Source organism: Pan troglodytes, chromosome 6, assembly GCF_028858775.2.
Source record: "Pan troglodytes isolate AG18354 chromosome 6, NHGRI_mPanTro3-v2.0_pri, whole genome shotgun sequence".
Lineage (NCBI taxonomy): Eukaryota > Metazoa > Chordata > Mammalia > Primates > Hominidae > Pan > Pan troglodytes.
Window position 1 is genome coordinate 157,051,287 of NC_072404.2, and position 12,548 is coordinate 157,063,834.

The following is a 12,548-nucleotide window of genomic DNA, read 5'->3' on the forward strand; positions in this document are numbered from 1 at the left end:
CTGCCGGGTGGTTAGGCTAAGATTATGTGGGATAAGACTTTAATTCTCCAAGCATCTCCGAAAGACAGCCTATCCGGGGAGGCTTCTCCTTTAATCAGCCTTCAGCTGAATCCCTCAGCCCCATCCCTTAATGCTCCCGGCGTTAATTCCTCAAAATAATGCAGTCAGAGAAAGTGAACTTGGCCGCTAGGAAAGTTACCCCAGAGGAAGCGACGGGGAGCTAGGGCGAGCGGGGAGCGGGGGACGGGGTGGGGGGGGAGCGGGGGACGGGGTGGGGGGCGAGCGGGGAGCGGGGGACGGGGTGGGGGGCGCCCGGGGAGCTCAGGGCGCTCGCCCGGGGGGTTTCCTCCGCACAACGTGAAAAATCTTCTAGCCCCCAAGAAAAGAAAACAAAACCCAACGTGGCCACAAACCGGATGCCCTGTCACTGAAGTGCGAACACCACTGTGGGGCTGGGACTCAGAGGAGAGGAGGGGAGGGGAGAGGAGGTCGGCGGGGCTGGAACAAAGCCCTCGGGGCCGCTCCGAGAGGCCGCGCGCCAGCACCCTGCTGCGCCCCGAGGGAGAGAGCTGAGGACTGGCCGACCCCCGCCCTTCCCCAAGCCCGGGAGCCCGGGGCCGGCCCTGGTGCGGGATGCGGGGCCGGGAGGGCAGGTGCGCGCGCAGCGAGCCCCTCCCCCGCGCCCCCAAAGCCCGTGGGCACCCCGACCCTCCCCACGCGCCTGGCCCCGGCGCGGCCCTCACCCGAGCGGGGGTCGAAGGTGACCACGAACACGGCCACCACCTGGTCCTCCTCCACGTCGCCCAGCTCCAGGCGCCCGGGCTGCAGCAGCACCTCCGGGGCGGCCGGCTCCTCGGGCTCCCGCCTCCGGGGCGGCTCCGCGGCCGGCCGGGCGCCCCCGCCGCCGCCCCGGCCCCAGCCTCCCGCCTGCGGCTGCGGGGCCTGCGGCAGGGAGACTGCGGGGCCCTCGGCCCAGCGCAGCAGCGGCGCCGCGTCTCCCTGCTCCACCATGGCTAGGCGAGGCGGAGCCGCGGGCGCGAGGGGCGGGGCGGGCGGGCTGCGGGAACCCCCCTCGCCTGGCCGCGCCAACGCCGCCGCCGCCCGCCGGGTCTGGCGCTGCCCGGGGCCCCGCCGCGGAGGCGCCTTTCCCACGGAGCCAGAGCAGGCGTCCGCGGAGCCGGCTTCGGGAACCGCGAGCCTGTTCGGAGGCGCCCGTGTGCACGTCCGTGTGTGGGACGCGTGCGGCCGGAACGTTCATCCTTGCGTCCATACACCTGTGTGCGGGTGGAGGTGCCTTCTCACCTAGGGTTCCGTGGTATAGCTACCACTGTGAGTTTTTATGTCACCATTATTTTTTAAAGTCCGCTGGTCCTGTGGACCGTGACAGATATGTATTACATAATCCTGGATGTGTGGCAGAAGCTGCTTCTAAGCAGGGGAGTGAAGCGGAGGCGCTCTGGCTACCCAGGTGTTTGCAATATACTCATCAATAAACACTGAAAAGGCCATACGGTTAAAGTTTGGGAATTTTGTTCTTCCTTTTATATTACAAACTGATTAGGATGGAGATTATAAGTTTATTTCCTGGTATATATACAACTTGAGGGTATTAAATTAGGAGGTGCTGGAGCATTTGTGGGACGAGGGATATTCCCTCAGAAGATCAGGAAAAGGAAGTTGCTCAGGGGAGAAAGAGGAAAGTCAGCTCTAAAGCTGATGGCTTTGGAAATTGATTAGGGGTTTTCTGTGAACCCCCATTTTATATTTAAAAATAAATTTTACATGCCTCAATCCTTGAGGTAAATCTAGCAGCTAAATAACTCTTTAAGAGGAGATGTGTATAAAAATAGGAATAGCTATTAAAATAGAAAGAAGGAGGTGGCAAGAGAAGGAGGTACACAGTTCATCCAGGGTTCAGCAAGGCTCCATGGTTTGCCTGTTCGCAAAAGGACCCAGTAGACCTATGTGCTGGGTGCTACTCCACGGGATGTTTATGAACCTCCGTGTCCTACACGTCAGCACTGCAATGATAATGTGATTTAACCCCTATCCCTAAGAAGATAATCAATGACTGCCCTAGGCTGCCACTTCTAATCTAAAATCTATGATATAACAATAAAGAATGTACTTATGCAGCATTTTACCCCCAAGAACAGGGTCTACTTTCATTATTTACATATTTAGTTCAGCCTTTCCTCGACCTTACAAGGGCAAGTTTATAAGGACAAGTAAGTGACCATTCAACGCTCACTCCCTGGAGTATGTAGACAGTCACTGAAATAGATGGGGAGCCCCAGGCATGGTCCAGCCAACACCAGGGCCACGGCATTATCTGGCTCATTCAAAGGCACACCAGACTAGGCTATATCCAGACTACTCCAAGCCGGATTCCAAAGCCCTCTACTTCATAGGATCAGGCCATAGCCAAAGTTTTTCAGGTTGAGGCATTCAAAATTTTATTTTTAAATATAAAGTAGAGGTTCGTAGAGAATAAACAATTTCCAAAGCCATTGGCTTTAGGGCTGATGGACTTTCTCTTTCTCCCTGGAGGGACTTCCTTGTCCTGATCTTTTGTAGGAATAGCCACCTTCCACCACCCCCACCCCCCAGCACATCCTAGATTTAATACCCTCAAGCTGTGTATATACCAGGAAATAAGCTCATAATTCCCCTCCCAATCAGTTTTTTATATAAACAGAAAAGCAAAATTTCCAAACCTTAAGGCTATGGCCTTCTCCAGTCTTCATTTGTGTGTATATCCTGGCTTATGAACCATAATGTCTATCTTTAAATTCCTAGTGCATAATAAGCGCCCAAAAATACTTGTCAATTAAATATATGAATGAAAGTAGAGACAATTCTGTGCAATGGGCCCTCTTGTCAGACTTTATCTAATATCTTGGACATAGTAGGTGTTGGAAAGTGTTAATGACAGTGATGACATCCCTCTTAGCACATGCATTCACAGTCTGATTGAGGTAGTATACCTGACCATCAGAGTTATCTCCTCTTTGATGACTGAATTTCACAAGATGATAGGGAGGGAACTAATTGAATTTAGCTATTAGAACAGCTCTGCTGTTGACGAAAAGAAGAGAGGAAGGGGCAATCTTATTCAGGGACCCTAGTCTGATGTAATATTTCAAAATGATTTCACCTAGGACACCATACGTGTAAAACTGAAAATTTATTTTACTTTCCCAAATACTAAATATGTCTATGTTATATCAAATACAGAAAAATACCTTTGATCTATAATCTCACCACTGAGTTGGCCACTGTTAAGATTTTGCTGATCCTATTTCATCAATTCTAGGATGCAAAAATTTTTAGTTTTTAATGTTGCCATAGTGACTCACAATCGCTGCTGGTCCCCGCTGAGGTCTAGTTCTCACAGAGGACATTTTGACTTGCTTTTGTCAGCCATCTGGAGGCACCACCAACCTGAGACTGCTTTGAATAAATTCTCCACTGAGGTGCATTCAACCACGCAACCTAGCTTCAATACTGACTTGTAGTTCACATTCTTGGACAAGACTTTTTTCTCCTTTCACCTAGTGACCCAGTTGAGACAAGCACGTTTTCTTGCTTGTCAAATCTCTCCGTGTGGGAGGTTTACTTGCCAAGTTTATTCATGGTACCCCTATTAGACTTCTCATTTTTTAAATCTGAAGGCACATAAATATAATAGAACAGTCGGCCCTCCACCTTCACAGGTTCATCATCGGTGGTAATGTTACCTTGTTGCTGACAGGTACTATGTAGTTAGGCCTAGGAAGGTTGCATCTGCACTGAACATACGCAGACTTTTTCTTGTCATTATTCCTTAAATAATACAGTAGAATGACTGTTTACATTGTATTAGGTATTGTAAGTAGTCTAGAGATTATTTAAAGTATATAGGATGATGTGCCTAGGTTACATGTAAATACTATGCCATTTTATATCAGGGCCTTGAGCATCCATGGATTTTGGTATCCATGGGAGTCCTGGAACCAGTCCCCACAGATATCAAGGAAGGACTGTATATCTTAAAATAGATATATTTATGTTTACATGTTGAATTTATGTTCTATATCCATTTTGTGTTCTTTTTACCCTTAACATCAGAATATGAACATTTTGAGATCCGATTTAGAAACTTTTTATATGCATCCTTTTTTTTTGAGATGGAGTGTCTGGCATCATTCTTATGTATGTTTTCCATTGTATGTGTGTTTGATAATTTACTTAGCCATCTTTCATTGCTAGATAGTCAAGACCCTCCCTTTTTGTTGTGCCTAAAGTTTTGACCAAATATCATTCTTACTGAGCCCTGTGATACTAAGCCCTGCGATACTAAGCCCTGCGCATAGCACTGGGACAGCTGGGAAGAAAACAGACGCTCCTTCTCATCAGGCTCACAGCCAGGCAGGGAAGACAGCTTCAAGGCAAGAAATGAAATATAGAACGAGGGGTGACAGGTAGGGCAAATGTGATCTGCCATTCAGGTGGCTGGCTTATGGGATAGCTTGCTAAAGGTGGCAATGCTGGGTTAAAGTGCGTTCACAATTTTAAGGTTCTGTTGATTGTGCTGCCAAATTGTTGATTCACCAGTGTATATGAGTATCAATTTCATTTCACCCTTGTCTAAATGAGGTATTGCCACTTAAAATTCTTTTTGCCAATTTGTCAGATGAAAATAACATTTTGTTTCTGTTTCTGTTTTGTAATTAAATCTCTAATAATGTTTTCAAACTACATATTGGCGAATTGTGGTTCCTCTTCAGCACACCGTCTGTCCATCATGCCCTTTGCTCGCTTGTCCTTTGCTCATTTGCACCATCTGTCTGTGATGCCCAATACTCATTACCAATTTGTATGAGTTCTTTATGCAAAAGAATATTAATCTTTTGTCTGCCATAATACTTAATATTATTTAATTGTTAATATAAAGTGTTGTATGTTTCCAATGCCATTTATTTGCTACAGAATCAGTTTTCTTGTGACTTTTTATGTTGCTTTGACATTTAGAAAGTTGGTCCCCCACAAAAATTTGATCAACATTCACTTCATTTTTATTTTTTTGAGATGGAGTCTTGCTCTGTTGCCCAGGCTGGGGTGCACTGGCACGATCTTGACTCACTGCAACCTCCGCATCCCGGGTTCAAGTGATTCTCCTGCCTTAGCCTCCCTAGCAGCTGGGATTACAGGTGTACGTCACCATGTCCAGCTAATTGATGTATTTTTAATAGAGATGGGGTTTTGCCATGTTGGCCAGGCTGGTCTCGAACTCCTGACCTCCAGTGATCTGCCTGCCTCAGCCTCCCAAAGTGCTGGGATTACAGGTGTGAGCCACCGTGCCCAGCTCACTTTTTTTTTTTTTGGTTATTTATAAATTGATTTCCTACATTTAATTTCTTAATCTATTCAATGCCTATATTGATATGTGGTAAGAAGTGAGACTAAAAATTTTGCATTGAACAGTTAATCAATAATTCCTGCATGACTTATTGAATAGTTATTTCACTTCCTATGACTTGTAATTCTCCTTTAAGTACAATAGTAAATTTCTGTATGTATCACTCACCGCTGACCCGTCTGTTCTTACACTAGTACCACACTAATTATTATACATATATTTTAAACTTTTATTTCCACGACAAGTAGTCTTGTTCCTTTACTGTCTTTTAAAAAAAATTATTCACCTATTCTTTGACTATTATTTTTCCATGTGAACTTTAAAATCATTTTATCTAATTTCTCAAAAAAGTGAGAGTTTTCATTCAAATTGCATGAGAAATATATATTTACTGTATATAAAGAAAGAAGAAACAGCATCTTTCTATCATTGAGTCATTTCATTCTATCTTGCAGGAACAGTGTTCCATAGAGATAAGGAATAGGTAGCTCTGCATTCATAATTAACATGCATAATTAGTTGACCAAGACAAATACTGGTGATCCAGACAAGAATCCAAACTGTGAGACAAGCCGAGGTGTTGCAGGGATGAAATTAAGAATGGACAAGATGAAGAAAATAATCTTTGTAGTGGTCTAAGGAATATCTATACCCTTATCTGTCCTGTGAATTGAAGTTCTGCAGTCAAGATTCTGAGAGGACCCAAAGCCCAGTGCCTACAGGGACATCCTGGGTGCATCCGCTCCAGTCTCCCTATTTCCTAACATCCACTTTATACATTAGACCACACTAGTTGTAGTATCAGCCCTGTCTGCACTAGTATTTCCTTCCCAAGTCATCTGTGCTACAGGTGCTTGTTGGTGTGGCCCAAGTTTAAAGCACAGTAAATCATATCCCGCAGAGGTTATATTCAAGTTGTGCCAGAAATGGTATAGAGATTCATAGAATGACGTAGATTTAAAAAATTAATACATTATTTAAAATCAGCACATCCCTCCCTTTTAGTCCTTTTAAATTTGTATTGGGGCTGAAAATTAAGTTTGAAACCTCATAAAAGCTATCCATTCTGCAGTGGTGTACATCATGGGGATAGATAGAATATTTAACATACTTGATTCACTCTGGACATATTTATTGAGTCTACCGTGTGCCAAGACTTGATCCAAGTAATGGAAATAGAGCATCGAATAAGAGTTAAGCCTCTCTCCTCATGGAATTTAGATTCTATTGGGGGTGGGGTGAGGGAGACAGACAATATTAAAAATGAACCATTAAATATATAATGCATGATTTAAGGATTCTTGCTGTGAAGGGACATGACACAAGGCAAGGGGCCAGTGAATGAGTGTGGGTACTCTTCAGGGTTATCAGGGAAGACCTCTCTGACAAGTGACCTTTGAGCACACACCTGCAGGAAGGGATGGGGCGAGTGAGATGTGGAGAAAGGGCATGCCAGCAGGAGCAAAGGTTCTGGGGCACAAAAGATTTTGGCATCTGAAGGAATAGTGAGAAGACTAGAGCAGAATGCCTGATGGGGAAGACGGCAGGAGTCAGACAGGCTGGAGATGGACCATGTGGCCCATGGGCCTTGGTGTGGGGGCTGGCTCTGTCTTCTGAGTGAATTGGGAGGCACTGGAGGATTTGAGTCCAGGAATGTCAGCATCTGACTTACTTTTTATTTTTATTATTTATTTATTTAATAATAATAACAATTATTATTTTTGAGATGGAGGCTCACGCTATCACCCAGGCTGGAGTGCAGGGCCGCCACCTCAGCTCATTGCAACCTCTGCCTCCCGGGTTCAAGAGATTTTCGTGCCTCAGCCTCCCCAGTAGCTGGGATTGCAGGTACCTACCACCATGCCCAGCTAATTTTTGTATTTTTAGTAGAGACAGGGTTTCACCATATTGGCCAGGCTGGTCTCAAACTCCTGACCTCAAGTGATCTGCCTGCCTCAGCCTCACGAAGTGCTGGGATTACAGGTATGAGCCACCGCACCTGGCCTTGGCTTACTTTTTAAAAGGATCCCACTGGTTACTAGGTGTGGAATAGAAAGCAACAAGGCAAGGGGAAGAGCAGGAGATGCCCATGAAGAGGAGGCTGTTGCCTTCAGAGGCAGGATAGGACTGAAAGGATCTCTTATGGATTTGATGTGGGGTTGCAGAGAAAGAGAGGAGTACTCACTTGTTTCCATTTCCTGACATAGTAAACATCACAGGAGGAGTGATGTGATGGGGAAGTTTTGGACATGTTAAGACTGAAGCCTTGTTAGACATCCAGAGGCAATTTGATAAGGCAGTTGCAAATCTGAAGTGTAAGTTAAAGTTCTGTGACTTGGATGTAAATTCAGAGGCTACCAGCTTACTGTTGGTGTTTCAAGCTGTGGGCTGAGTGATATTCCAAGACAGAGAGTGCATACAGAGAAGAGGAAAATTTGGGGGAACTGAGCCCAGAGGCCTCCAGAGTTTAGAGGTCAGGAAATGAAGATGAGGGAGCAAAACGATTCAAGCACTTTATTCGCCAGTTTTAAAAAAATGTGCATTTCTGTGTTTGCTTGATTACATTTAAAAAATTTAAACATTTTAATAAGTATGTGTTTATGGCAAAAAGTTAAATGATCAAATTGCACGCAAGACACACTGTGCAGCAACCACCTCCTCTAACCCCGCCATCCCTTTCTCCATCCTTAGAAACAGCCACTTTTGACAGTTTATCTTCAGTTTCTAGTAGTTACCTACTGCGGAAGAGCTTAAATTCTTCTTTACCACATTTCAAAAAAATCACAAAATGTTTTATGAAGGTGAAACTTCAGCGTAGGAATCTCTTGATTGGATCAGAAGGATGAAGAAGTAGCTGGGGATGTTTGACCAAGTTACTGATGACCTCCAGAGCTCATCCCTTGGAGCACTGACAGCAAATAAGTCAAGACGGAGCACAGTAGAGATCCATCTCTGAGAATGTCTCCTCCATACCTGCTCATTTCTTCCCGGTGAGGCACTGTGTGTGTGTGTGTGTGTGTGTGTATGTATGTGTGTGATGTGGGAGAGGCAGAAACAGACATACACACATACATACACACACAGAGACAGACAGAGAGAGAGAGAGATCTTATTTCTGTGGCCGGGGGCGGTGGGGCTGGCCTTGGTGCAGGTCACACAGGTGACCCATTACCTGTTCTAATCTTAGGGACTCCAGGAATGACCACAGCCCAACTGTGACTAACAGAGAAAAGGTCAGACTAGTGGGTCTGTACAATCGTTTTGAAATGTCTGCTCCTTAAAGTATTGGTAGGATATCATCAATCTCTAAATTACTGGGACATCAAATCAGAGATCTATTCCTATACTAAGTATGCTATGTGTTGTGTGTGTAGACAAGTGGTATGTTTCTACTGTCACAGCTATTTTGATGAATAATCTCTAGTTCTAGCAAATGGGAAACTTTGGCAAGAGAAGCAATTTGTTAAAATCTGTTTGATTTATTCATCAGATAGATTTATAGTAGATTTCAAATTAATAGAATAACCTAGGGGTTTTTATTAATGGCACTAAAGTATCCATGGGTAAAATATGTTGTCACTGATTTGCTTCAGAATACCCCAGCACTCACCCTCAATGAAGTTGCAGTTATGAACTAAACAAGACTGTAAAGCCATATATAATTTTTGAAGCTAGGTTATGGATACATAAGGACTCATTATAGTATTTTCTCTATTTTTGGTATGTTTGAACATTTCCATGAGAAAAAGTTAAACAAAAAGGAGGAAAGGGTTAATAACAGACTCCTAGGCTTCAAAGCAGCCTCCAGGCTTTATTTACTTAGCCCGTAATCCTTCCTTGGAATTCTGTTGTGCCGGCAGTGCCACCCATGAGATACAATTTTACGAGCACTTTGAAATGAGAAATGTGATGGGCAAATATCAAGTATTGTTAATGATTTATGTAATTATCATTGGATTCATCGCAGCTGACAAGTGGCTGCTTCTGTACACTCTCTCAGCAGGCAGGGAGGAGATTAGGAGAAGGTCCCCCTTCAAGGTTGCTGGCTTTGCTGACCATCCTTGTCATAGGAACAGAGCTGTGAGGAGTCAGGAGCACTGGAGACCCCTAGTTTCAATGGATTCACATCCACCGCAGCGGCCCCAATCTGGACCTGGTCAGTGTTGCCGCTGCTGATGGATTTGTCCAGGGAGCAGGAGAACATACACTGGTGATTAAAATAATGTTTTCTCTAAGTTACTGCAAACTTTCTCCTGTGTAGTTGAGGCAACACTTCCAGTTGTGGTGAGAGATTGAACAAAAGAAAAAGCATACAATGTTAAAGCTGGCAGGACCTTAAAGACACTGCCTAGCCCTCTCACTCAGCAGTGAGTCGTAGATGATTCCTCCAGATCTTGACGAGGCCCACAGGCCCTTGTTTAAGAACGTCGCTTGCTGCTTTGCTGCTTCTATGGGGCACATTCTGGTGATAAAGGCCAGCTGTTTTTCTCCACCAGCATGGAGTTCTCTCAACTTTGTTTCTGGTTTTTAGAGTCCCTGGCCAATTGTCTGGAGACCCAGAGAGCCACTGTTAGTCTAAGGTCGCTTCATAAATAAGGGTAATCCCGGTCCTGGATTCTGCCAGACTCCTAGAAAGACTGACAGTGAAAGTGTCATTTCTTGCTTGGGAAACCATACTTCACAATGGTTTTCAATAGGGCAGACCCACTAAATACATAAGAATCCAACAACACTCTTTTTTCAGAGTCAGAATGACTCAGTCCTAATTCAGTCTTAAATAAATAATGTGCTGGACCTTTACTTAGGCCTGTTTAAGTGTTTTTTACAATTCTCTCTCCTGACTTGGGGGACAATTAGGCCAGCATGTTCTTCCTTGGAGCGACAGACTCTCAAATAGCTCATTTTCCATGGCCTTAGCTTTACTTTGACAAAGGAACAGTCTAACCAGGAAGGTGAATAAAAGTTTCCACGTCTTGCAAATTTGAATAGATAGATTTTCCTGCTTCTGTTCTTCCCATCAACATTTCATAGGCCTCAGAACCAAGTCTGGTCAGAGTGGAGTCTAGGCGCTTCCTTATCACTCAGCAGTGTGTCTGCAAGGGGAGAACTTCCCTCAAGCACACAGTTGAGGGAACTCAGCCCTGAGATGCAAGGCTGCCCCCTTCTTGCACATCTTACTCCTGGGAACTTCGCTTTCCCCCTGTGCAGCAACTCCTGACACGTTAAGAAAAAAATTCAAAATTTTTTTTAAAAAGTCAAATATGGAGTATTTTAAACATGATTGAAATATATTAATTTATTTCCCCAAATTCATCCAAAAACAATTTATTGAACACCTACTATATGTTAGGCATTAAGGGGGAAACCCTCCCCTTTTCCTCTTATTGCCACAGATTACATGGGTCCCCCTTTTGACACATCATCTCAACTATCACCTGAAGCTTTATGTTGGGATGGATGCCTGTGGGATTAACATATACTGAAGCAGAGATGAAATTTTTCATAATGGAAAGAGGCTAAAAATGAAGAAAAGGCTACAATGTGACCAAAAAAATAGTGAGGCCATGGGCCAGAGGCCATAGGTAGCACCTCTAGGGATTCCCTTGGGTCATCCAGATCAGCAACTATGCAATTCTTATTATTTAGTTGTCCAAATTTGGGATATCTTTTTTGTACTCATTGTTACACCTTTCTTATTCTGAAGACTTAGCCACAATCATTATCTTCTGAGTAACAATACATGAAAAGGTGAATGGTGCAAGTTTCTAACAGTATTACTGCCGATAACATAAGACCTCAACCATTGCAATGGCATAGCTGCCTCCCTAGGCAAACAATGTAGTCATAAATAAGGGTAATCAAGAATTATAGCAAGGGAGAGAGAAAAAGCAGCAGGTGATAGAAAAAAAAAAAAGAAAACCTGGTCTACTTGGGTAATAACTAATAAACCAGCCCCTGTGCCCTGTCTACAGGACAATAATATAGCCAGTGTTTTGAGTCAGTCCTGTTTTACTGAGAGAAAAGCCAGCCTCTAGCTGCCTGGAGAGGCAGGAATGACAAGCCATGGCATGTGAGGGGAAATTCATCAACATCAAGGATATAGAAAAGAAATCCTATCATCTGGCTTGCTGATCTGTAAACAAGACACTCCTAGGCTGAGAATCCCAGTTGATAATAATTGCATTACTGGTAACCTACGAGTTCTCCTTTTTCTTTGATGATTCTGTTTTTACTGGCCCCTGTAGGATACTGAATCTCTGACAAAGGTGGGCAGTGAGTTACTGCATTTTGTGAGCAATATTTTACCCCCTGTTGAATTATCTGGGATAGTTTGTGTGGGTGGGAGGCTGTAGGGAAGGGCCAAGGAAGGATGAATTGGTGTGCCCACCTACAAAGGGCTGGAGCATGAGAAGGCTTTGAGCTGAAAAAACACTTTGAAGTCTCCCCAGTTAGTTTTCATTTGGATTACCCTCCTCAGGAGTTCTGGCTGGGAGTGGGGAAGGAATTAGGAGAAAGTGGTGGAGAGATCTGTGAAGAGAGGGAAATGGAAGAGGGGTGACAGGTAGCAAAGACTATAAAGAGAAGGGAAATAACATTTGTTTCAAACTCATCAAGCTGGCCTTGGTTCCTGTCTCTCTTTGGGCCCATGTTTATCATGTAAATAATTCCTTATTTGCAGTCCCTCTGAAGCCTCCTTGAGGGGCACGAGTGTATCATTTTCCTTTTTCATGGACTGCCTCTCACATAGTTTTCTTCTATAATGTGATATCAGTGGGGCCTTTTTCCTTTGATATACCTATACATTGTGTAATGATTACCAAAAATTTACCACACCCATATGCACCCATGCTGTATATCAGGTCCCCAGAATTGTTCATCTTATACCTGAAAGTGTGTACCCTTTGATCAGCATCTCCCCATTTCCCCTGCCTTTCCAGATCCTGGTAACCACCATTCTACTCCCTCCCTCTAGGAGTTCAACTGTTTTTGATTCCACATATAAGTAAGATCATGTAGTATCTGTCTTTCTGTGTCTGGCTTATTTCACTTAATATCCCCCTGGTTCATCCATGTTATCACAAACGGCAGCCTTTCCTTTTTTATGACTGAGTAATGTTCTATTGTGTGTGTGTGTGTGTGTGTGTAT

General features: G+C 44.2%; 1 protein-coding gene and 1 long non-coding RNA gene across 8 annotated transcripts in view; both read right to left on the bottom strand.

Moving 5' to 3' along the window:
- Positions 1-1,033, bottom strand: part of DENND11 (DENN domain containing 11) — a 45,186-nt gene extending 44,153 nt beyond the window's left edge. The window contains exon 1 of the mRNA XM_519430.8: positions 744-1,033. Coding sequence (XP_519430.3) covers positions 744-1,011 — 268 coding nt within the window. The 5' untranslated portion in view covers positions 1,012-1,033. The remainder of the gene's footprint in view (positions 1-743) is intronic.
- A 6,867-nt stretch (positions 1,034-7,900) lies between these two features.
- The window catches only part of LOC107975965 (uncharacterized), a 34,630-nt gene continuing 29,982 nt past the window's right edge, over positions 7,901-12,548 (bottom strand). For all 7 annotated transcript variants that reach the window (XR_010158698.1, XR_001719547.4, XR_010158697.1 and 4 more), the window contains one exon: positions 7,901-10,615. This is a non-coding gene — a long non-coding RNA (uncharacterized LOC107975965). The remainder of the gene's footprint in view (positions 10,616-12,548) is intronic.